At 36.0% G+C, this 23,049-nt stretch overlaps 1 protein-coding gene across 1 annotated transcript in view; it reads right to left on the bottom strand.

Moving 5' to 3' along the window:
• Positions 1–23,049, bottom strand: part of Cped1 (cadherin like and PC-esterase domain containing 1) — a 248,540-nt gene that overhangs the window by 208,407 nt on the left and 17,084 nt on the right. The window contains exon 3 of the mRNA XM_077110288.1: positions 14,221–14,404. Within this exon, the coding sequence (XP_076966403.1) occupies positions 14,221–14,404 (184 nt within the window). The remainder of the gene's footprint in view (positions 1–14,220; positions 14,405–23,049) is intronic.

Here is a 23,049-nt window from a genome sequence, read left to right as displayed (position 1 = left end):
GAAAAACATTGTCTTTTCATACATGGTGTTATCTTTCAAAATTTTTCAAAATTCCAATAAGATGTTATTCAATAATGAAAATGTATAGGATATTAACATGGACATTGAGCATTTTAAAATGCAAAATGTCTCTGATATAAGATCTTGTGCCTTAAAAATACTTTGTGACAAGGTAACAAGATGTCTTTCCATAAGACGAGAAACGAACTTAGTCTCATCATGTTATTGTCATGCTATGTACAGTTATGAATTAGAGATTTCAGGCACCACACAAAATGAAATTGGGGTTGACAAACCTCAGTAAGCTTTTTCTCCAGGAAGTGGACAATTAATAAATAAGAGTTTTTGAACAAATGAATGGAATGGCATCACTCATTATTCCTGATAGACTGGCTATCTATCAGGATGAGCTTTCTGATTACTGTGGAATGTGTGGGCCATTCTGACATTCTCAGCATTCCCACTATGGCCTAAGTATAATTCCCCAGAAGAACCTTTATCTGTTTCATGCCACAACTTTGACTTTGAATTTTTATGTCATACTTCCATAGAGCAATAGACAAAGTTCTCATTCCTGAAACAGCCTTGCTGATTATAAGGAGAATTTTGATATTGGGAGATTTGGTGAGGTGGGAGATTTCTTGTGTAGCAGAAGGGAAATACTATTTGACTTTTTCAGACAGAGTATTGACAGCATCAATGAAGATACTGTCATTGAAAATGATACTCAACTTTTCCAAGAATTTTAATTTTAGAAACTAATGCAAAAGAAGTAATTAAGAATCTAGACATAGATTTATATACAAGGAATGTTATCAATGCATTATTTATGACATCAATAAATTAGAAATATGATAAATATAAATAATGATGTTGGAAAGATTAAGTAAATATTAAAATAATAATATAATCTTATGCAATCACTGAAATATTTGTGAAGTTTAATGCATACGTTTGATATAATGTCAAACTAAAAACTGTATAAAATATATAAAAATATTGCAAAGAAAGGTATCCAAAATTAACTATCTTTTTTATAGGTAATTGTAAATAATATAGGGGCTACAGGGGATTTCCCCTGTTTATTATTATTTCTAAGTGGGACTAGACATCAGATTATCTAATTTAAAAATGTCCATTTTATATATTAAAAGCATCAGAGAAATTAAGTAAATTAATCATGGTTTGTCATGGGCCATGCAACCCAGGCCCATTTTACTTTTCTTCCAGAGGCTTATAATTGAGAATTGATTAAATCAGATATCCATATTTTGCCTTAATCTTACAACCTTCCAACAAGCCCAGTGTATCCAAAGATAGTTTGTTGCTTGTTGCTCTCAATTCAAATGAGATCCTTGATTTTGACTACAAAGAATTAAGCTAATATGTGCCAAGTTTTGCAATTCAACTCAAATTTGATGGGGTTACCATCTATGTAAATTTAGTAGTAGGGAGTTATATGGATGTGGAAGAATTGTTCAAGATCCTGATAAGGCAAATGGGGGGTTATTTAGCCGTTAAATAGCCAGAACTTCATTGTGCCTCTGGAAGAAACACTGAAACCCAATAATAACAAAGTACCTAGCAAGTGATTCTGAACATACAATTCTATTATTAGAGCATTAGCATCATATGAAAACATGATGGAAATCCAAATCCTTAACCTGCCTCCCCATTCTTCTTGAATTGGTTCTACTATGAGTAGAACCCAGAATTCTGTGATTTAACAAGCTTTCTAGACAATTCCAAAATATGTCAAGCCTGAGAATCATGATCCTAGCAAATCAGTAAGTACTATAAAAGAGCTTTGCCAAAACTATGTTCTTTAGCAAACATTCAGACAGGGATTCCCTATACCATCTCATAATTACATAAAGAGTTAGTTATTAGAGATACTGGCCCTCCCAAACAGAGAATTCTCAGCTTTTCATACCCCTTAATCACTTGTTTGGTCACTCTGATAAGGAGGTGGAATGCTAAACAAGATTTTTTAAATTCCGAGAGTGCTCTGCTCTAAATGAAACATTTTGTTGCATACATGATGAGATTCACATATGCCTTTCATATTTTTCCTAAGAGAAAGAGCTGAAAGAAGTTATTATTATTATAGAAAGGTTATTATTAACTTGTTGGTAGAATTCTTCTTTCTTTGACAACAGAGACATTTGACCAAATCTGAAACAAGGTTACACTAGGGTCAGGGATATATGAGTTCTGTTCTTCAGTTGACTGTGCACAGACACATCTGAGCACATTTCAATTTACTCTAACATATACCTATTTCCTATCACTATCAAAAATTTTTCCCTAAATTTCAATGAACATGATGCTTATATATGGGAAAGAAAGATTCAGTGTCTTTGTTAGTATATTGTGGGTTTATTTATTTTAATTTTTATGCATTTAGTTGTGTATCTACTGATATATGCAAGGCACTGTCCTATGCAGAATAACATATAAGCAGATGAATAAAACAATCCCTGCTTTACTGTTTATAGTACAGAAGAAGAGATAAGCTGAGCACAAAAAAATTATTAAAAGTATGACAAAGCATATTCTAGGCATCAGAGACATATGAATGATGTGTGGTGAGGCTGCTTTATTTGTTTATTGTTTTTAATTTGAGGAGAACTTCTAGGGAAGAACTTCATATATTTATTTGGACTTTAAGAAATGACAGAAAGGCAGTCCTATGGTTTCGACATGGTTTTGGTGTCCTCAAAGATTCCTGTGTTGGAAGCTTAGTTCCCAGCATGGTGGAGAAAGTTGGTTTGAAACATCTAGGAGGAAGACCTAGGGACCTAGGAAGAAGTTCTTAGGTCAATTAGGCGAGGCGATGGAGACCATTTTCCTGCAGGTGAAACCTGACTTATATAGGAAACAATCCTAGGGAAAAAAACCTGAATAGCAATGCAAAGTAGAAAGCTTTGAAATGTAATAAGGCAAATTCCTAATTGCTATAGTTCTCTATCCTAACCACATATTAATCTCACCTGGAAAATCTTTTTATAAATATAATCATGCTTATCCTATAGCAATAGATGCATACCTATGTTTATAGCAGCACAATTCACAAGAACCAAACTATGAAACCCAACCTAGGGGTCCACCAACAGAGGAGTGAATAATGAAAATGTAGTGTATGTATACACAATCGAGTTTTATTCAGCCATAAAATAATAATGAAATTATGTCATTTGCAGGAAAATGGATGGAACTTGAAACCATTATGTTAAGCAAAATAATTCGAACTTAGAAGGTTTGACTCATGTGGAAGCTAGAAAGGAAAAATGAAAAGAAAGGTGGGGAAGAAGGGGTCTCATAAATATTGAAGGGAGATCAGTAGAGTAGAGGAAAGGGACTAGGAGGAGGGAAGAGAGGAGGAAAAGGGGAAGTATAGGGAATGATATAATCCAAATTATATTGTTACATTGAGTGCATGTACAAATATGCAATAAATCTCACCATTTTGCAAAACTATAGTGCACCAATAAAATATAGGAAAAAAAGAACTATGAAAAAATTATATAATGATTATCAGGCCTATCCCTTTTTCTCCAAATTCTAAAATAATTTTCTGGAGTGGGATTTGGGCATTGCCTTTAAAATTTTGTCAGTTTCCTTAAGTAATTCAAAAGTGTGGACAGGCCTAAGAGTAGAAGCTAGAGCAGGGCTGTGAGCTTGTCTGATACAATAGTGCAAAAGGTATTGAATGTCAGGCAAAAAATTATGTACTCTGGTTGGGAAACAATAGGGGAGCATTTTTTAGCTACTGTGGTAGCACAAGAGAGCCCAAAGCAACTGCAAAGAAGGTGGTGCCCAGGCAGAGAACAGGCACGGCTTACAAGGCTTGGTAACCTGTGTGGCAACTGAAAAGGCTGGAGAAGATCTGACAGTAAGATTTAGAGCCAGAGAGATTGAGGGAATACAGAACTAGTGGCAAGAATATGTCAGGCAAGAATAACAGATATTGCTAGGGCAGGATAATCAGTTCTGTTGCACACATGTTAAGGCAATGGGGCACAACAATCAAAACATCTACCAGATATCTGGAAAAGTTTGCCTCTCAAATTCTGCCTGTAGGAGACAGATTGGGATTCCATGTTATTTAGAAACTTTATCCCCTGGTGAGGTTATAGAATTTGGAGCATACAAGAATTTATTGATGGAGTATTAAGATGGGAGCAGGGGGAGATGGATCAGGATGAATGCCTTGGAGAAAACCCATATTTGGAGAAATAACAAAAAGAAGGAGGGACAGAAAGATGGAAGAAGCAAGCTAAGGCAACATTAAGAAGTAAAGAGAGCCCCGGGGTGATGGTGCACGCCTGTTATCCCAGCAGCTCGAGAACTCGAGAAGCTGAGGCAGGAGAATGGAGAGTTCAAAGCCAGGCTCAGCAAAAGTGAGGCATTAAGCAACTCAGTGAGACCCTGTCTCTAAATAAAATACAAAATAAGGCTGGGGATGTGGTTCAGTGGCTAAGCGCCCCTGACTTCAATTCCTGGTACCAAAAAAAAAAAAAAAAAGAGAGAGAGAGAGAGAGAGAGAGAGAGAGAGAGAAAGAGGTTCATAAAAACATTCCCAGTCCCATTGCCTTTCCTCAGTACAAGAACAGGTGTTATTCCCTCATGGTGTGTGCATTTCACCAAATTGGGAAATGCTGTTAAGGATAAGATCATGAAAATTCGGAAATTCTCTCAGATAATTCACATCAATGCTTAATTCATATTTTTTTTAAAAAAATTATATGACTTTTGAGAAAAACTAATATTCTAGTCACATTTAAATCTACTCTTGTACCAAAAATAATGCGACTACAAAAATAGTAACTGGATTTTGTAACAAAAAGGAGATTTTTTTTTTTTTTGGTAAATTTTAGAAGAACAATTTTAGGAGCAATGGGGTGGCGAGTCAGATTACAGAGAGTTAGATGCTGTTAAAAGAAAGCAACTTTAGCTAAAGAAGATGACGTTTCTGAGAGGATATCTGGGGGGAGATACTTATTAATTTGGGGAAAGTCAAGTCTTGATTTGAAAAGTTGCAACAACTGCATAATATTGAGATTAGAAAGTAAAAGAGGTAGAAAAATGAAAAAGTAGCCTCAGAAATATGGTTAGATGCTTTTTAATTTCTCCCAAATTGAAGAAAATATTTAAAATATTTCAAGCAGATAAATCTGATACACTAGTAGAGTGAACACACTGTGTCCCCAAACTCCCTTTCAGCTTATCCACGCTGTCACTTGAAAGGCCCCATATGAAGGAGTTTGTTTTTCTTTTCTGGAGTCTTTCCTCAATCTAAATATAATAAGGATATTATTTGTTTTTGCAAATTACATCTGCCATTCAAAGCCCAGTTTAGTCTGTGGCAAAAACAAAAATAATAATAATCTAATTTTTAAAGTCTTTTTCATTCTAAAGATATAAGAAAATTTAAAAATGACTTAAAATAAGTTACTTATTAAAATCTCAATGCTACATCTTTTTAGAAAACACAGGAGAAAATACGTTGAATGAAACAGTTTGGAAAAATTATCTCCAAAGTTATATTAAACATTTCCCAGTTTCGGAAAATTCAAATACTCCAATCTGGTTTCTATGAAACTTTAAAAGATCAAACAATTACCAAGAAGCTCAGCTTGAAGGAGAAATGCTACGGATTTCAGTCAACATCTGGTTGCCATTTTCGATTGTAAGAACTAACCCACTTAAGGAAGTAGTTTAGTTTGGGGGAGAGTAAAAAGCAAGACACTGGGTTTTTGTTCTCTTTGCCCAGTGGAGGGTAAAGGAAACATCAGAATGGGAGGTCACTCCTAGCTCAACTTTTATAAATAAGAAAGTTTTTTTCAAAAATTAAAGTAAATGAAACTCAAGTCCTTGTAGTATAAACATCTCAACCAGAGTTAAGGTTAAGTAAACATTCCTTGAGCTCCAGTGTGCCAATTAAAGAACAAATTCTGCTTGGTTGTAAATATATCAGTAATTCCCTAACACTGAAAAAAAATAACAATAAACTGGCAAACACAATTGCGGAGGGTCCTAAAACAATAAAATAGAACAGTATGTCTTTATAAGTTTCTTTGATTCGATTTCTCTTTTGCCTCTTTTGATTAACTAAAGTACGGAAGCACTTCAGATACTACCCAAAGCCCATTACTTGTGTAATAAAAACCGTGTGTCAGATGTGTTCTAGGTGAAACACGGACAAAGCAAAACACACTGCGCCTTTTAAATGTGACCTTTACTCTTATGTCTTCCTGTTAAATAGTTATATAGCAAATTAAAGTCAGGAAAGCAGCAGGATGCGGTGGGCAGCTACAGGAGTAAAAGGAATGAGAAGTTCATTAGACTCTCAAGTTTTAAATTATCAGTAGAAGCATCTGCAACAAATGTGCACAAATAGCCAGAGGGGACCATCTCCAAATATGGTCCAGAATGATACTTCCCCACTCCTTCCTTTCTCCACATTTCCCTCTTCCACCCACAAAAATGCCAGACTAAATAAAAGCAACCAATAAAGAAAAGAAATCCTAAGGACCACAGAGATTTAAATTTTTGTCTTGCCTTCTTTTATTCTCTGTACACAAGTATTAGACAACTTCATAAAACTGAAGAGTGGAATAAGACTTTGGTGGTCATTTCTCTTGTTCTCTATGCAATGTGGCAACCTCCTCATGTGCATCATGGACTTGTTTCTGTCCCCACCCATCTTCCAAGCTGGGAAAATGTCCACTGATTGATTTAATGATGTTCAGCCTTAAATTGGCTCTAGTTATGCCTTCTAGGGTTTTTACAACAAATCTTGCATCAACGCATCTCATTAAATAATGGGATTACAAAAATATTGTCTCACAGGGTCTTCCAGAAACATTCTTTTCCACTGGAATAACCCATTTTCTCATTCCCGCTGCAGTCCTGTTTCTGCTACAATCATAGAAATATGCCTTTCTCAAAGATCCATAAATAATTCTGACTCGGTGATAAAATTACTCTCTGTCAGAGTCTTTTGGACTATATTTTACTTATATTCTATCCTGGGAGCAGGTTGAAACATTTGGAAAATATCTATTCTGCTTTAGGTCACTGTACCATTCTATAAGTTAAAACAATGATTTACTAAGCAGTATCTGGATGGTAGGAAAGCAAGTGATTTGATGGTGCCTCTATTTTTTTCTTTAGAGAAGTATATGTTATAACAATGCTGGGTCACAAGATATATTTTTCCAAAGCAAGGTATTAGAATGGTGTAAAGTGATGTTTTACACTATGCTAAGAAATGAGCCAGAGAAAAATAGTGTAGAGGACAGAGAGAAATATAAATGGCAGGATGAAGTTTTTGATTGTTTCTCCTTATTGCATTATATGTTTACAAATATCAAAAGCTAAATGCTTACTTTATGTATTCTTTACTGGGGAGCATCTTTAGGTAACACTACATGTTATATTGCTTTATGGAATACTAAGCCATCAGTGAATGAATTATCATCTCTAAACATGATGATCCACAAATTTATCTCTTCTATCTTGGTCTCTGCTTGAGTTTCTGATAAACACTTTCCTTTGCAGAGCTCAAAACACCTACAACTGTATATATGTGAAACTAAACTCATATCCCTTCCTCCAAAAGGAACAGGCTGAGAAACAGTGGCAAATATCAGTAGGAAGCCTTGAAAGCAAGAAAGAGTAAAATTCTGAAAAATGGACACTGCACGTAAAAATCCCTGCAGTCTAGAATCAATTGATATTTGAAATTAATGTGTGTGTACTACTGTACTTCTGTTTGGATTCTGTTTGTTATAAGAGCAGATTTGTGCATGAGAGGCATATCAGTGTTCCTCTAAGTTTACACAAAAATAGAAAGTTTATTTACTAAGTTTTAATGTAGGTTTCCTGAGGTATTCACTGTTAAAAGCACCTAAATATTAGTGCATTAGTTTATCTTCACTTATTCCTACATTCAGTAAATATTTATTGCATGCCCCTCTGTAGAGGGCATGGTTTTAAGTGATGGGCAGAAAAGCATGAACAATGAATTTATGGAACTTACAGATTGTTTTTGATCTGAGGCTTTTCTAAGACAATGTGACCCAGGAGTGTGTGTGTCAGAATTTCAGGAGAGTTTGCATCCCATATCTTTTAAAAAGAACATGCAAGTTGAGGGAGTCTAACTTGAAAAGCACCTTTGGAGTTCATGTAATCCACAGTATAATCCTTATGCTACTTTATATTTTAAAAGGACCTCCCTAGAGAGGACTATGACATTCTCCTTTCCGTAAGTTCATGACAGCAATAACAATAGTATCTCCCAATTTGGGGGTGTTTGGATGTGCTAATCTCAAAGCAATCAAGCTGCACATGAGAAAATTGAGTTTTGAGAAGTTAAGAAACATGCCCAAGGTTATGTAACTATTCAAAGATCTGAAAGCCAACACTAAGGACTCCAACTCATGTTCTCTTACTCCAAAGCTTACAATTTTAATTACTACCGTCCACCACTTCCCCAAGCAAGTATTTAAGAAAAATTAAAATCTCAGTTTCCTTATAAATTATTTTTTAATAAAAATAAGATTAAGAAAATTTTGAAATATGTTTTTTATTTGAAAGGTTCAGATTGACCTGTAGGAGATGTATCTTTTCATACAAACATCAGAAATAGCTTTTGGCAAGTAGCCACTATAAATAATCCTTCAAAATTAGACTAAATTTTAAGTTATCCACAGATATGTTGGACATCTTTAAAAGTATATATAAATCAAAATACAGGAGGACAGAAACACATTAAGCGGGAAGACTAATATATTTTCACATTAAGTAGAGATCTGTATCTCTTGCTCTATTAACTCTATATTTTAATAGTGTTTCTCAAGAGCACATTTGAGTAAATTACAGAGTCCTAATTGGGAGGGAAAAGGTTGTGAACCAGCATTACTTAAAATATCATTCTCCAGGACATAATATATCAAGTTAAATATCAATATAAACAAAATAAATAACATTCATCATGATATTAACCTCAGTCTTTCATAGAAATGCCTTCAGGGATTCATGCTATCATGGTACACTCCCACTGAGATTGCTTGAGGAACTAAGAGATGATATCCACTTCATTTGCAACCCAAAAGTTGTTCTGGCCCTTAGTCCATTGTAATTTCTTAATAGTATCTAGTTATTACCCTTTATGAAAAAAAGAAATTTAAATACACTACTTGGGCATGTGAAAATTTGGAAGGAGGAACTGTAATATTCCCTTCTTCATGTGAAACTTCTCTTCTGTTGTTGGTTTACATATTTGGATGCTCACAGCCAAAGCTCAGCCTAAATTATGGTAGCTAAGAGAAATATGCAGTTTGGGTCCTATTTTTATATTTCCATTTTCGTAATTTTGTTATCATATACATCGAATTCATTTTGAATAAGGTGTGGTATGAGTTTAAAAACTAAATTCCTCAATCATAAAGTCCAACAATCAGCTTGGTGTGGGATCAAATTACAACCAATTAGTTTGAGTACAAGAGTCAGAAAAGTTGTTGTTGTTGTTGTTGTTTTTAAGAGTCCAATAATACAAATTTTAGGCTTTCAGGGATGTACAGTCTCTGTTGCAAATAATCAATTCTATTGTTGTAGAAAAAAAAGCAGCCAAACATAAAATGAAAAAAAAAAATGATTATGTCTGTGTCCCAATAAACCTTTATTTGCAAAAATAGGCAATGGGCCAAGTTTGGCCAGTGGACTGTATTTTCCAGGCCCTGAAAGGAAAATCAATAAGATATTTCACTTTTTGTATTTCTTCATAAAGCATTCTATGTAAAAACCCAAAGTTGTAAGAACAAAAGCAATTTGAAACCATAAAGGTGACTCCAATTCTGCAACTTTGACAGCAGGTTCCCATTTTGTTTTTCACTTGGATCATAATACACATAATTTGAAAGTACAAGATGTATTTGGAAGTTGAAAGTAAATTGTTAAATGTTCACTATCCTTCAATTATACAAAAATAAAATTTTGAACCAATGAAAAAAATCTACTCTGAGTCAGAGTCTCATAGACCACATATTACTTGGATTTCACTGGGGAGACTTAAAACTTTTGGAAAACATCTATGCTCTTTTGGGTTACTATGCACTGAAGGACTTACTAAATAGCACCTACATAATAGGAAAGAGAATAATTGGGTGGCGTTTCTATCTTTTTCTTTAGAGAATTATACGTTCTCACAAACACTGGATATTTTTTTTTCCAAAGCAAGGAATTGGAAGAACATAAAAGTATGTTTTCATCCTGTGACATTTTGTAGGCCTAATTCTACACAGTTTGTCCTTATAGGGTTCTCAAAACCAGTAAAAAGATGAAGCACTGATTGTAAATATCTACACAGTGAAATCATAAGTACTGCAATGGCCTAATAGCAAGCTGATTTTTGCTTTATCTTATTTTTAAAATTAATTCTAAGAGTTGACATTTCTTGAATCAATAATAATTCCCTTGGAATAGTGTTCTCCAAACTGGGTTACACATAAGAATTACCTGTATCTGCTTTTATCATATGAAATTATGGGCCCCATTCCCAGACTACTAAGTAAGATAAAATGTTGGCTTGCCTTTGCTTTGCCTCCTCCCAGAACTTTGATGAGTTTGGACGTAGTGAATAAATCTGCACCACATACTTCTCTGAAATAAATATCACTACCACCATTAATACAGAGCGAGGGCTCAGAGAACTTAAATTTCTTAAGGTCACATATTCACAGCCCTATAGCCTTTTTCAATAGAGCCATCAACTTCTGCTAGGCCACTAGAATGAAATTAACCAGGAGGAAGAACATAAAGCCCATTTTCTAATTTAGGATCTGAGATTGCCTACCTTTCTTTTCAAATGGTATTTACTAAAAAGGCAGGGAAATCATAAAATATAATGCCCAAATGTTACTCTACCAGGACAGATTATATTTAATACAAAAGTGTTGCCTGGGAAGCTTATCATCCTTTTGCTGTTTCCAATTTTTATTCTTTCTGTTCTCACAAGGTTAAAAAAAGAAAGTGGCTCCAAGCTGGAAAAATACCACCTGTGAATCAAAGGATGGCACAGAAAGAAGTGAGGAGAAGTGATCTGGATCAAGTCAGGAGAGGAAAGAAAAGCAGGTGGAATGGACAGGCACAAAAAGGAAAATACATTTTATAATTATTTTCCTATAAACATGAATGTATTTTATCAATGTGTCAATCCTGCACTTGGGTTCTCAGTAGCATTTGTGGCAGTATCTACTTGTTTTGACTAATGCAATATTTTCAAATTGCAGGTCAGCAAACAGCAGAAACTACGATGGCAAAATGAAAGGTAGATAGACTAGAGCTTCAGATCATTCTGAGACAGTTCCACTTCCCCCAGGCTGCTCACCCTGGGGAGACTAAGTTTACATGTGCCAATACAGCCTCATGCTCTCTGTTGATATGCACACAGTAAAATAACCAAGAAGTAAAAATGCAACACTAAAGCAAAGCAAATTCTACTAAGGATCATATTTCTAGAAAATATTTTTGTAATAAGTGCCTTGATTCAAATATAATTTATAGATTAAATTGATGGCCATGGAAAATAAGGTGTAATTTTTAAAACTGTTTTTTTCTGTGTGACAAAAAAATCAAGTAAATATTAGATTAGAATCAGAAAAAAATGTTTTGTTTCAGGTGTTTGAAGCACAGTGCTCTAAAGTGAAGACTATGAAATTAAATAAAAATAAAATAAAAACCAATTTTCCATACTCATGAAATTGTGAAATTACTACCCTTTCTTGAGGCCTATCCAAAAATAATAGCTTGTGATAGAGAGTAAAGGAATGCCAAGAAAAAGTTAGAAAGGAGATGTTTTTAGAGCTGTGGGAATGTGGGAAAATGAAGCCAAATCAGCATTTGCACTGGCAAAGGCTGAGGACATCATATAGGAATCTTCTACCATTGGGCATAGCAGCTCCTTTCGCTGCCAGATTCTATTGCCTTCAGGCTGTCTTTGCACTTCCTTGATATTTGGAAGCTGCAAAATAATCTTTTTTTTTTTTTTTAACTTGTCAAACTGACCCAAAGACATCAAGGGAGAGAGGAAATGTAATCCATCTGTTTTGCAGCTGGAGAGAATTGAAAATTGAAATCGCATCAAAATTGAAATGCACAGATAATCCATGTTGCATCCATAGTAAGTCAGGGGCAGCACCAAAGAGGTAGGGAAATACATGAAATTTAGACCACAGTCTCATGTCATCAGAACCACTTTGCATGACTTCAGGAGCACAGTTCACATGGCAATGTGCAGAGGCCACACAATTGCCCCATTCAGTGACAGGATGTGATGTTTTGTGGGACAAGAGAGAGACTAAACATTCTATATCTTTCCCTTGTAACAAGAATTAATCTGATGAATAGGTTTTGGACCATATCACTTATGGATGTTCCAGAACCTTAGATTGATGATCTTAGCAGAGCCAACCCCAGCAAAACTATGAGGTTTGCAAAGTTTATATTCTGCTCTCATTACTATTCCAGAGCTTTCATATTTCTTTTTAAATTTTTTTCCAAAACTCCTCCCCAAATTTCTTTCAATTTTCTTTCCAGAAAGGGCACCTAACTGAAAAAGAAGCACTTATAATGGTAGCAAGAATATTAGAAAAACAAAAAAACAGAGATCTGATCATTCTCTCCCAAAGAAAACCATTATGGATCTCAGCAGTTAATTCAAATTGCTTCTCCCCCAACTCCATTAAAAAAAAAAAAAATATATATATATATATATATATATATATATATATATATATATATATATATTTATCTATCAATGGACCTTTATCTTGTTTATTTATTTATATGTGGTGCTGAGAATCCAACTCAGTGCCTTATACATACTAGGCAAGTGCTCTACCACTGAGCCACAACCCCAGCCCTCCCCGCTCCCTTTTATTGAATAGGAAAATAGATATACAGTTAGCTCTTCATATCCATGGGTTCCACATCCACAGATTCAACCAACCACAAATTGAAAATATTTTTTTAATTTTATCTGTACTAAGCACAGAACTTTTTCCTTGTTATGATTCCCTAAGTGATATAACAACTGTGTACATCATAATGTTTATTAGGTATTATAAGTAATCTAAGGTTGATTTAAGTATATGGGAAGATATATTAAGGTCATATGTAAAGACTACACCACTTTTCATAAAGGATTTGTTCAGCCTTTTTTTTTTTTTGGTATTTGTGGGGGTCTCAAAACCAGTTCCTTTGGATACTGAAGGATGACTATACTGCATATTGATAATAAGAAAAGTCTGATTTGCTTGTGTTGAGTGAGTGTTCTAGATCATTGTAGCTCTCACAATGGCAGCCAAGTGTAGGATGATGGACCAAAATAGAGACTAAGGCAACAGAGAGGAAGAGGAAGAACACAGAAAGTGAGAGTTGGGACACAGGTCTGCCCTTCCATCCTTCCCCTGCATCTGGTGTAAGATGGTGTATTTGAGTCACTTGCTTGGGGGAATTAATATTTCCTAGTCATTAGCTCTTTGAAGGCTTCAGTGTGTTTTAAATAGGCTCCTGGATGGAGAGTGAGGATTGAATTTGCCATACAGTTAGTTATTGGAAATGTTAGCTGTTATTGTTTCTGCCCTTTTAACCCTCATCATCTACTTAATTTTCTTTTTAAATAACTTGTTTAAAAACTTGTCTCTTATTTTTCTCTTCAAATGATAGAAATAAAATTACCTGACAAGTAATGGTGTATATAATAAATACTCTTACTTCTTTCATATTTAGAGTCATCTGTGAGTCATATTTAAGCTGGCTTCTTGAAACAATTTCCAGCACATTCTACTTGCAGTCAAATGAAGTGGCAATTTTCTTAAAATATGGAGCAGTTTGGTGCTGGGAAGAACATGTATTCAGGCTCATAAACATAAACATTTTTAATGTAGCATTTAAACATGAACTATGTAACTCTGAAATGCTACAGAAATATAAACAAAATAATTTCAGAAATAAAGAGATCTAGCTAAAGAAAACTTGAAAGGAACTAAAAACAACAACAAAAAAAGAGCTAAGTTTTCTATGATATAAGAAAGTTGATTATGGATTAAAAATTTGTGTTTGTGAAATTTTTGAGAAAGATAGTAGCATATTCTAGAAATTGTTTATGTTGTGTGTGAAGTGATGTTGGTAGTTACTTTTTATTATCCTGACCTTGTTCTAGCAGTCCCAGCCCAAGGCCAGCATCGGGTCTTTCTTCAGTGATGACAACCGTGTAGTCGTGCTGCGTAAGTATGTGCTGATGTAGCTGAAGCTCCATTTTGCTGTAGGAAGGAGGCCTATAGAGCATGGCCCTTCTACCATGATTGCCAAAGTGTGTCTCCATTGATTCTTCGATCTAAGAAAACAAAGAAGACATAAAAATTCAAGATGGGAAATTAGCACATTTCCCTCGAAAGACATTATTAACACAAATCAAAAGCCATTTAGAAAGTTATTCTTTACATTTTTCTCTAGAAATAAAAAAGATTCTCTGAAAGGTTGACAAGGACACAGACAAAGCTCACAAACTGAAGGTGAACTGACTTGTTCTCTCTGCTACAAAAAAGATGAAAACTTTAAGTTATTAAAATCTAGAGTTCCTTGTGGGGGAAAAACTGCTACATAGAAGTATAGCGCTCATCTCTAGCTGAAACATATTCAAGGACTCTACATGCACTGTGCTTTTATAAAAGAGTTCCACTGTGTTATCTTTTCATCACTAATTTAGGTAAACATGTAGAGGAAACAGACTCAGAGGGAACAGGTTTTATGCTGGAAAGACATGGTCAAGCAGGGGTAGAGCTGAGAGGGAATCTGGGAGCTCTTTGGAGGTATTCACTGGTACTGCTGCTGTTACTCTTGATAAGGATATCATAAACTTGGATGCATATCACTGATGCAGGACCAGGTGTCAGGCATGAGGAAAAAAAAAAAACTACTGAAGTTTCATAATTCTTGGCTCTTCCCACAGTAGTTTATTGCTCTCCAATATAAATAGTCCTCTTTCTCACAATATACTTGAAATTCCATTAACAAAGGGAATTTTTGAATTGACAAATAGAAAGAAGGTTGAAATTGACATTCGTTATAAGGCTTAATGATAGATACTGGATGTTTCTCTGAAAATTCGAGATTAAACATTGATAAAGTAAAGATATCTTTTATTACCAGAGGGAGTGATGAGATTGGATGGAGTTCAGGAACAACATATGAGAGGCCAAAGAAGAGTGGGCAAAGGAAAGAGGAGAGGAAGATGAGGTGAAATTGGTAAAAAACAAATTACTTCTAATGTCAATCTCCATTTAATGGACCTAAAATACAGTATGTATCATGTTTCTTCAGTAGTTAAATTTCTTCATTATTGTCCATTATTGATAGAATTAATTCCACTTCTTTATCAAAGAACACAAGACCATTAAATTAGTCCCTGTCTTCCTTCTCTGTTATATCTGAATCATTTCCATTCCTGATCTCCATCATACTCCATTAGATACAACTGTGCATTCTATTTACAATTCCTTCCTTTTCTATTCATTTATCAATCAAACTCCAAACCATCCCTCGGTATTCAAATACTGTCTCTTTTAGAAAGTTTTTATTTAAATACATCATTTCTACTAACATTTATGAAAGGATATTGCATCTCCAGTTCAGCTTAAAAAGCCAGGCCTGCATTGTTGCTGTGTCTCCAACATCTAACCCGGAACACAGCATGTGCCACATTCTTAATAAATGAAAGTATTTAGTAAATTAATGAACTGTAGTGCTATATCAAATTTTTTGAAGATATGTATGGAATGAAGAAGAAATAACTTTATAAACATTTCTAAAGTAGGAACCATATCTTATTTTGCATCACCTACAAACTATTGCCATAAAAATCAACAGACCAAGCCTAGTGAGGTGCCAGAGGACACAAACTGGAGCCAAACTGCTTGGACTAAAATCACTTGTCTTCACCAGCACTATCTGTGTGGTCATGATCAACATCTCTTCCTGAAAGAGCCCAGAAGATTGGAGAGTTAACTTTTATAGTACCTGCCACATAGAAAATGCTGTAGGGGGTCTTTTTAAATAATAATACTTCATAAAGAGCAATGAATCAGGAAAACTTTCTAAGTTTGAGCTCTGCCTAGCACATGCTAACAAAGGTACTTGATACATGTGTGGACCAACGTGATGGAAAGGAACAGAACACTAGCTAATCATACCATCCGTGCCTGGTACTTTGAGAAAACGTGCTTGATTAACTCTTTTCCTTTTTTAAAGGGTACTATGTTTTATTGATGAGGAAGTTATTAAAGGATTTACTTGCAAATTGGGACATGATTCCCTAGCAAATGCTGTTCTTGTAATGAGAAACTTAAAAGGAGTATTTGCAACTGAACACAGGTTGAGCCTCTGGGACAGAGGGTAAGAGGGAACCCAGTGGCCCTCAGGAAGCCAAAGAAAACAAACAGGCGTCTAGGTGAAAGGGAAGACAGACGCCTCCAAATATATCAGTGTCACTCAAGCGAAATGCACAAGATCCAGAATTCCCTTCTCACACTATTTTCTTTCATAATTGCAGGATGACCATCTATTACTGGCTCAAGTGTAACAGGGATTTCATATGAGCAGAGAATGTTTTAAAGCTCTTAGTTATTGTAATTTTAATTTGGAAAGATACCACTTCTTTTCCCCCAACCAGGATCAATTTAACCAATAGCAATGTTAACTTTTACAAGCATATCTTATATAGTGCTTGTCCTAAATAAAGTATGATTACCAGTCGTATTTTGTAATAACCTTTATAATTCGGACTGAAATTTTAATCATGTCTCAGACTACAGAGAATAAATAGGAAATGAGCTTGTCAGTAAAATTATGTTGTATTATCCTGTAATACAAACTGCCCCTGCCCTTGTAATATTTATAACACACTGTATCAGCAGAATGGCCCAATACCAAAGGGCAAGAACAGTTTTAGCCAGTCCAACAACAGGTGCACACACTGCGCAAGTGAAATAAAAACTATGTGAACAATCATGTCAACCACACAGCATATGAGGGATTATCAAATGTGAATAGCAGCACTCCGGGAAACAGAAGCTCCCAATTACTCCTGCATTTTCAAGTATGTATCTTTAGTGGAAGAATACATTTAACCACTAGAACCACTAGCCTCCATTACGTCTTAACACGAGACAACCAGAATTTTAAAAAGAATGTGCATTCCTGGATGTGTATACTATGAACTTCTGAGTCACTTGCTTCTCTCTTCTTCTTCTTTATAGAGATTTTAAAATATTTCCCCAGAAATCACTATGCTAGATGACAAGAAAGTTGTTTTGCAACCAAACACATTATTCTTATTGGAAGGACTTCAAAATCTAAAATCTTTACGTCACCTTAGAAGCAAAGAGTGGAGTGTTATAATCCACTACTGTGAGTGTTGGATGAAGCCCTATACCGTGTAATGCGAGAAGGAGTGGGAATTAAAACTCTGGATGTCAATTCTGGCTCTACCACTTGCTGGTTTCATCCACTAGGGCAAGTTCTTTAATCTCTCCACAGTAGGGTTTTCACATAGGTACAGGTGAAGGAACAAATCCTATGTCAAGAGGTTGTATTGGAAATTAAATGAATTTTTGATATGAGAATGTCTAATACAGGGTCACAAAAATAAATGATGCTAAATATATACAAATGTGAATATTAATATTATAGTGTACTCCTTTTATCTTGGGAATCCTGTATGTTTTTCAACTTTTGAAAACAGCTTTTGGTTCAGTAAATCATAAAAAGCATTTTGCAATAAACTATATATTTTTTCTTTGTTCCTCTATAAGGGTTATCATCTTTTAATGTACAAATATAATTTACTTATTTTATGAAGTATCTGTCTCCCCACACTAGAATATAAATTTAATTACCTGAATTAAAACACATTTTTCTCTGGTGTGTTCACTTTATTTTTCCAGCAGTATAGTAACTGGCATAAAAGAAACACATTATAAATTTTTTTGGATAAATGAATACAAGCATCTTTTTCTTCAATATGTAAGAATTTTTGTTATAAATACAAAGAAAAAAATTAACAATAGAAAATGTTTAAAAAATGTATTAAATTCATTTCAATTGAATTATGAATAATAGCAAGAATGGTAAAAATATTTAAAAATTTGAACAAAATACTAAACTTATAGTAAGAAAAAAAACTGAATACAAAACATTATAAAGTGCTGACTTTCTCAGTTACCTAAAAAAGGCTTCTCCAGATTTACCAATAAAACAAGAAATACAGCTTTTAAAAATAGTGCATGAATAAAAAATAAAACTTGCCCTTTTCCACACAACAGAAAATTTTTTTCTGGATTTATTGAAGTTTCCAGGTATTTATGATATCTTTTCATGCCTAAATACAAATCATATAGTAGACTTTGAATGTGTGTCATTTATGACTAAAAGTTAAATTGCTTTCCTGGTCCAGATTTTGGCATTTAAAAACTATTATAGAGTCTATCACAGTGAATTATGTTTTAATTTTTCCACCGTAAAAGTAAAATACAGATTCTTTCCTCACTAGCAAAATGTATACCTATTTTTGAGAATGTAACAAATAAAATGGAAGCGATTTTTCAGGATGCATATCATACAAAATTTTATTTAAAAATTATAACTGCATGACAATTTAGGACCCATAGGTTTCTGAAAATGCAAAACAGCCTTGTAAGAATTTCCCTCCCTAAAGATTGGGGGTATAGCTCAGTGGTATAGATTGCTAGTATAGATTGCTGGCCTAACATGAGCAAGGGCCTCTGTTCAATCCTGGGAAAATATATATATATATATATTTTCTCCTACCTAAATGAAGTATTGGTGAACTGCTGTCTACATCTTGTAGCAGATTCAACTGAATCTCAAGTTCATCATTGAATGGGCACATGATTTTTAGAACTACTTCATCATGCCACTGAGCATCTTCTAACTGTACCCACAAACTGTACCTTGGGCTATCCCAACCCTCAACATCCCATGTTAAGTAAGTTTGCTCATCAGTGACTCTATGTAGGTTCTGAACAAACAGCAGAGAAACAAAAAAGCAATGAGTTTCAATACAAAAAATAAATGCCCAATAGAGCTTTGGTGAAAAAGCAAAAGAGGTATTGCTAATACTCATCATCACTGATCTTGCAACATATTTTTTTTCCATTAGCACATTTCACATTGTATAATTATATCTTTTTTATTTAAAGTTCATATTTTCTACTACTACATTCTATAAGAGACTGCACTTGTCTGCTTTAGCCATTGTTTTATATGCAACTAATGCTGAATTAAAGACCATGAATGGGTGAAGGAGCAAATGAACAAATGCATGAATGCAAAGTTTGAGTTCATTGCTTATAAATATATTCATGGTCTCTAATTTTAATTTACTCACTCTCAGGTGAAAAAGAATCCACTAGAAAAATCTCAATGGAGTCTTCAGTATCCTCATCTCAGGTCATAAAATATCCATGACCTCTTCATCCCCAAAGACTTTTATCTCCACTTCATTTCTTCCACCCACCCCAGTGACCATATTTTGGACTTTGTGATCCCCAAAACAGATTCTCTTCTGAAATTATGAAGTAAAATATTCCATTCTCTGATCACACCCATAAATTTCCAGTTCTTGTCATTTACTCAATGTATTAGTTCTTCAACAACTAGTCATTCCCCTAATCCTCACTTGTTGCCAGCCTCCCTTTTCCTCATCTTCTGTGTCAGCAGCTCAGATTTAATGGACCAACACTCCAATCACTCTCTTCCAATTTATTAAACCCCTTGCTCCACTGGACTTCCATGTGCCATAACATCAAACATGCAATGACATCACATCCAAAAGATGCAAGAAAAACTGGCCTCTGCCTTCACAGATGAAGGACTCATCAAAAGAAGCAGATACAAACAACAAGTTATAACACAGTATAAGCCACAGAAATTGGTAGATGAGGGATGCTGTGGAACCACTTGAGTTGGAAGACCAGAGAAAGCCCCCGGCAGCCTGCCTTTCCTCCACCTGGGCTGGGTTGTGGAGAGCTGCATACAGAATCCAACTCACATAGATAGCATCAGGTTCCCCAGACTACCCTGAAATATGCTTCCCAGTTCAATTATCTCTCATGCTTCTACTCTCCAGCTATATCCATAATTTGCAGATAATTCTGCTTCCCAGTCACAAAGAAATTATCATATTAGAAGGTAACACACTGGTTTACACAGCCTCTTTTGGATAATCTGGGGCCTATCTGCCATCACAGCTAACATTTTTGTCTTCTTATTTCCATGGAAGGAAACTGTCCTCCTCTTACATATAGCTAATTATAGATTCTTCTCCAGCTTCTGCACTCTCTCTCCTTCCTGATAAACCAGTATCCTCTCCTTCCCATTTATGTTTCTATCCCCCAATTCCTGAGAACTTTGATCTATCTTTTAGCTCCTTCTCCTGGAACCTTCATGTTTCTTTCTGTATGTGTCTCTCTGCCATTTCCTGACCTTTCCTCATCACCCATTTGTTCATTTTGTCATGCATTCATTGGCCTCTTTTTTATTTTCAGAACTTTCTATGTGGCAGGCATGGTCCTAAGCTCTAGGGAATACAACAGTGAAGGACCCTAAGCCTAGTTTTAGCCCCTACTGAACTTGCAGTTCAGCAAGAGGATCAATAACAAATAATGAAATCATGGATTGCAACTACCTTGGAGATAAGAGCTCTGAAAAGAATGACCCAGGACCTCTTCCATGGAAGGTGGCATGGTACTGCTGCTTATTTGTATTGTGAATGTCCTATATGGAAAAAAAAAATGAGGAAAGAAAGACAATTCTTAAAAGTGCAGAAAAGATGGAAAGAGGACTTAAATTAGGAGGTATTTGATGGTCAGCACGATGGGCATGTTATCTTGTGACAAACATAGTCAGGAAGCAAACAAGAAATAACTAGCAATGATGATTTTCAAAAACAGCAATACATTACTTCTTATCCTGTTATGGAGCTAGGAGAAAACCTAAACCTATTGAGTAATTGAGAATATAAAAGTTGATAAGTACGCTGGTCCTCACAGAGAGGTCCAACTTTGATTCTTTTAACTAAAGCCACAGCAGGGAAGAAGCAAGTAAGGAAAACTGGACTCTGTTTTGTTTTGTTTTGTTTTTAATTTAGTTTTGTTTTCTGGAAGAATGGGTATTCTGATAGGATTCTAGAGGGTCAGACTTTTTACTACATAAATCACAAAATTTCCTAAGAACTGTAAGCCACCCAGCTAAAATGCAAAAAGGAGGAGGAGGAGGAGAGGCAGGGGAGGAGGAGAATGGGAGGAGGAGAGGAGGAGGAGGAGAATAAGGGGAAGAGGAGGAGGGGAGGAGGAGGAGGGGGAGGAGAAGGAGGGGAAAAGGAGGAGAGGAGGAGGAGGAGGAGAAAGAGGAGGAGGAGAGGAGGAGGAGTAGAATGAGGGGAAGAGGAGGAGAGGAAGGGGAGGAGGGGGAGGAGAAGGAGGGGAAAAGGAGGAGAGGAGGAGGAGGAGGAGAAGGAGGAGGAGAGGAGGAGGAGTAGAATGAGGGGAAGAGGAGGAGAGGAGGAGGAGGAGGAGGAGGGGGAGGAGAAGGAGGGGAAGAGGAGGAGAGGAGGGGGAAGAGGAGGAGAGGAGGGGGAGAAGGAGGGGAGGAGGAGGAGAGGAGGAGGAGGAGGAGGAGAGGAAGGAGGGGAAGAGGAGGAGAGGAGGAGGAGGAGAGGAGGAGGAAGAAGAGAAGGAGGAGAAGGAGGGGAGGAGAAGACAAAGAAGAAGGAGGAGGAGGAGGAGATAAGGAGGAGGAGGAGGAGAAGGGGAAGAGGAGGGGGAGGAGGAGAAGGGGAGGAGGAGGAGGAGGAGATAAGGAGGAGGAGGATGAGGAGGAGGAAGAGGAGGAGGAGGAAGAGGAGGAGGAGGAGGAGGAAGAGGAGGAGGAGGAGAAGTTTTTAAAAAATGTGGGCCAGGCACAGTGGTGCACGCCTATATTCCCAGTGCCTTGAGAGGATGAGGCAGGAGGATCATGAGTTCAAAGCCAGCCTTAGCAAAGACAAAACACTAAGCAATTCAGTTAGACCTTGTCTCTAAATAAGATACAGAATAGGGCTGGGGATGTGGCTCAGTGGCTGAGTGCCCCTGAGTTTAATCCCTGGTACCTTAAAAAAAAAATAGTAGAAGTAGTGACAGTAACCTGAGTGACTAAGCCTGAGATCTGTCCCACTGTCACCACAGAGGGGAAGCCTGGGAAGAGGGAGAGCCATAAGGGTCTGAGCAGCAAGCTCTGTACTGTCAAGCCTGGCTGGGTGTAGAAGAGTCCAGGAGAGGCAGAGACAACTCAGCCAAGTCACAAGCAGGAGGGTGGGGACTTGGGAAGAGAATGATCTAAATGAGAAAAATTCAGGAGAAAGAATTTGCTGTGAAGACATTAAGTAAACAGAAAGGGTGTGTACCTAAGGGTACAGAACAGCAGATGTGACCTGGCCGTGCATGCTAGAAAATATTTAATGATAAATGACATCAAGTTGCCTTTATCCACAGGGATATCCGAAACATTGATCTCTCAAGGACACAGCACAATTTTAGCTTACCCAGGAAGACTTCCCATTAAGCACAGCATATGCACAAACTGAAGATTCCTTGGTCACCTCTACAATCATTGCCCATTCTCCTCATTGAAAGTTTTGTAACCACACCTTGTCACAATGTGTTTGCGAAAGGGGTACACAACATAGAGCTGGTATAAATAAAGGAAAAGGAGAGGAGGAGAGAATGGGGAGAGCAGGTTGAAAGACAGAAAGAAACAAAAGCAGACTAAACAGCTTCCCAGCTCTGTAAACCCCAGAGAATGCAGTCATGTTGGGTGTAGCTTCACATCTATGTGCATCTCATTTCTCCCTAGGACGAACCCTTACTCACAGCATGAATCTTGGAGTGGAGGAAAAATTAAAACAGAACCAAGAGCACAACAATA

This window comes from Callospermophilus lateralis, chromosome 1 (assembly GCF_048772815.1).
Source record: "Callospermophilus lateralis isolate mCalLat2 chromosome 1, mCalLat2.hap1, whole genome shotgun sequence".
NCBI lineage: Eukaryota > Metazoa > Chordata > Mammalia > Rodentia > Sciuridae > Callospermophilus > Callospermophilus lateralis.
This window is presented reverse-complemented; position numbering and strand designations above follow the sequence as displayed.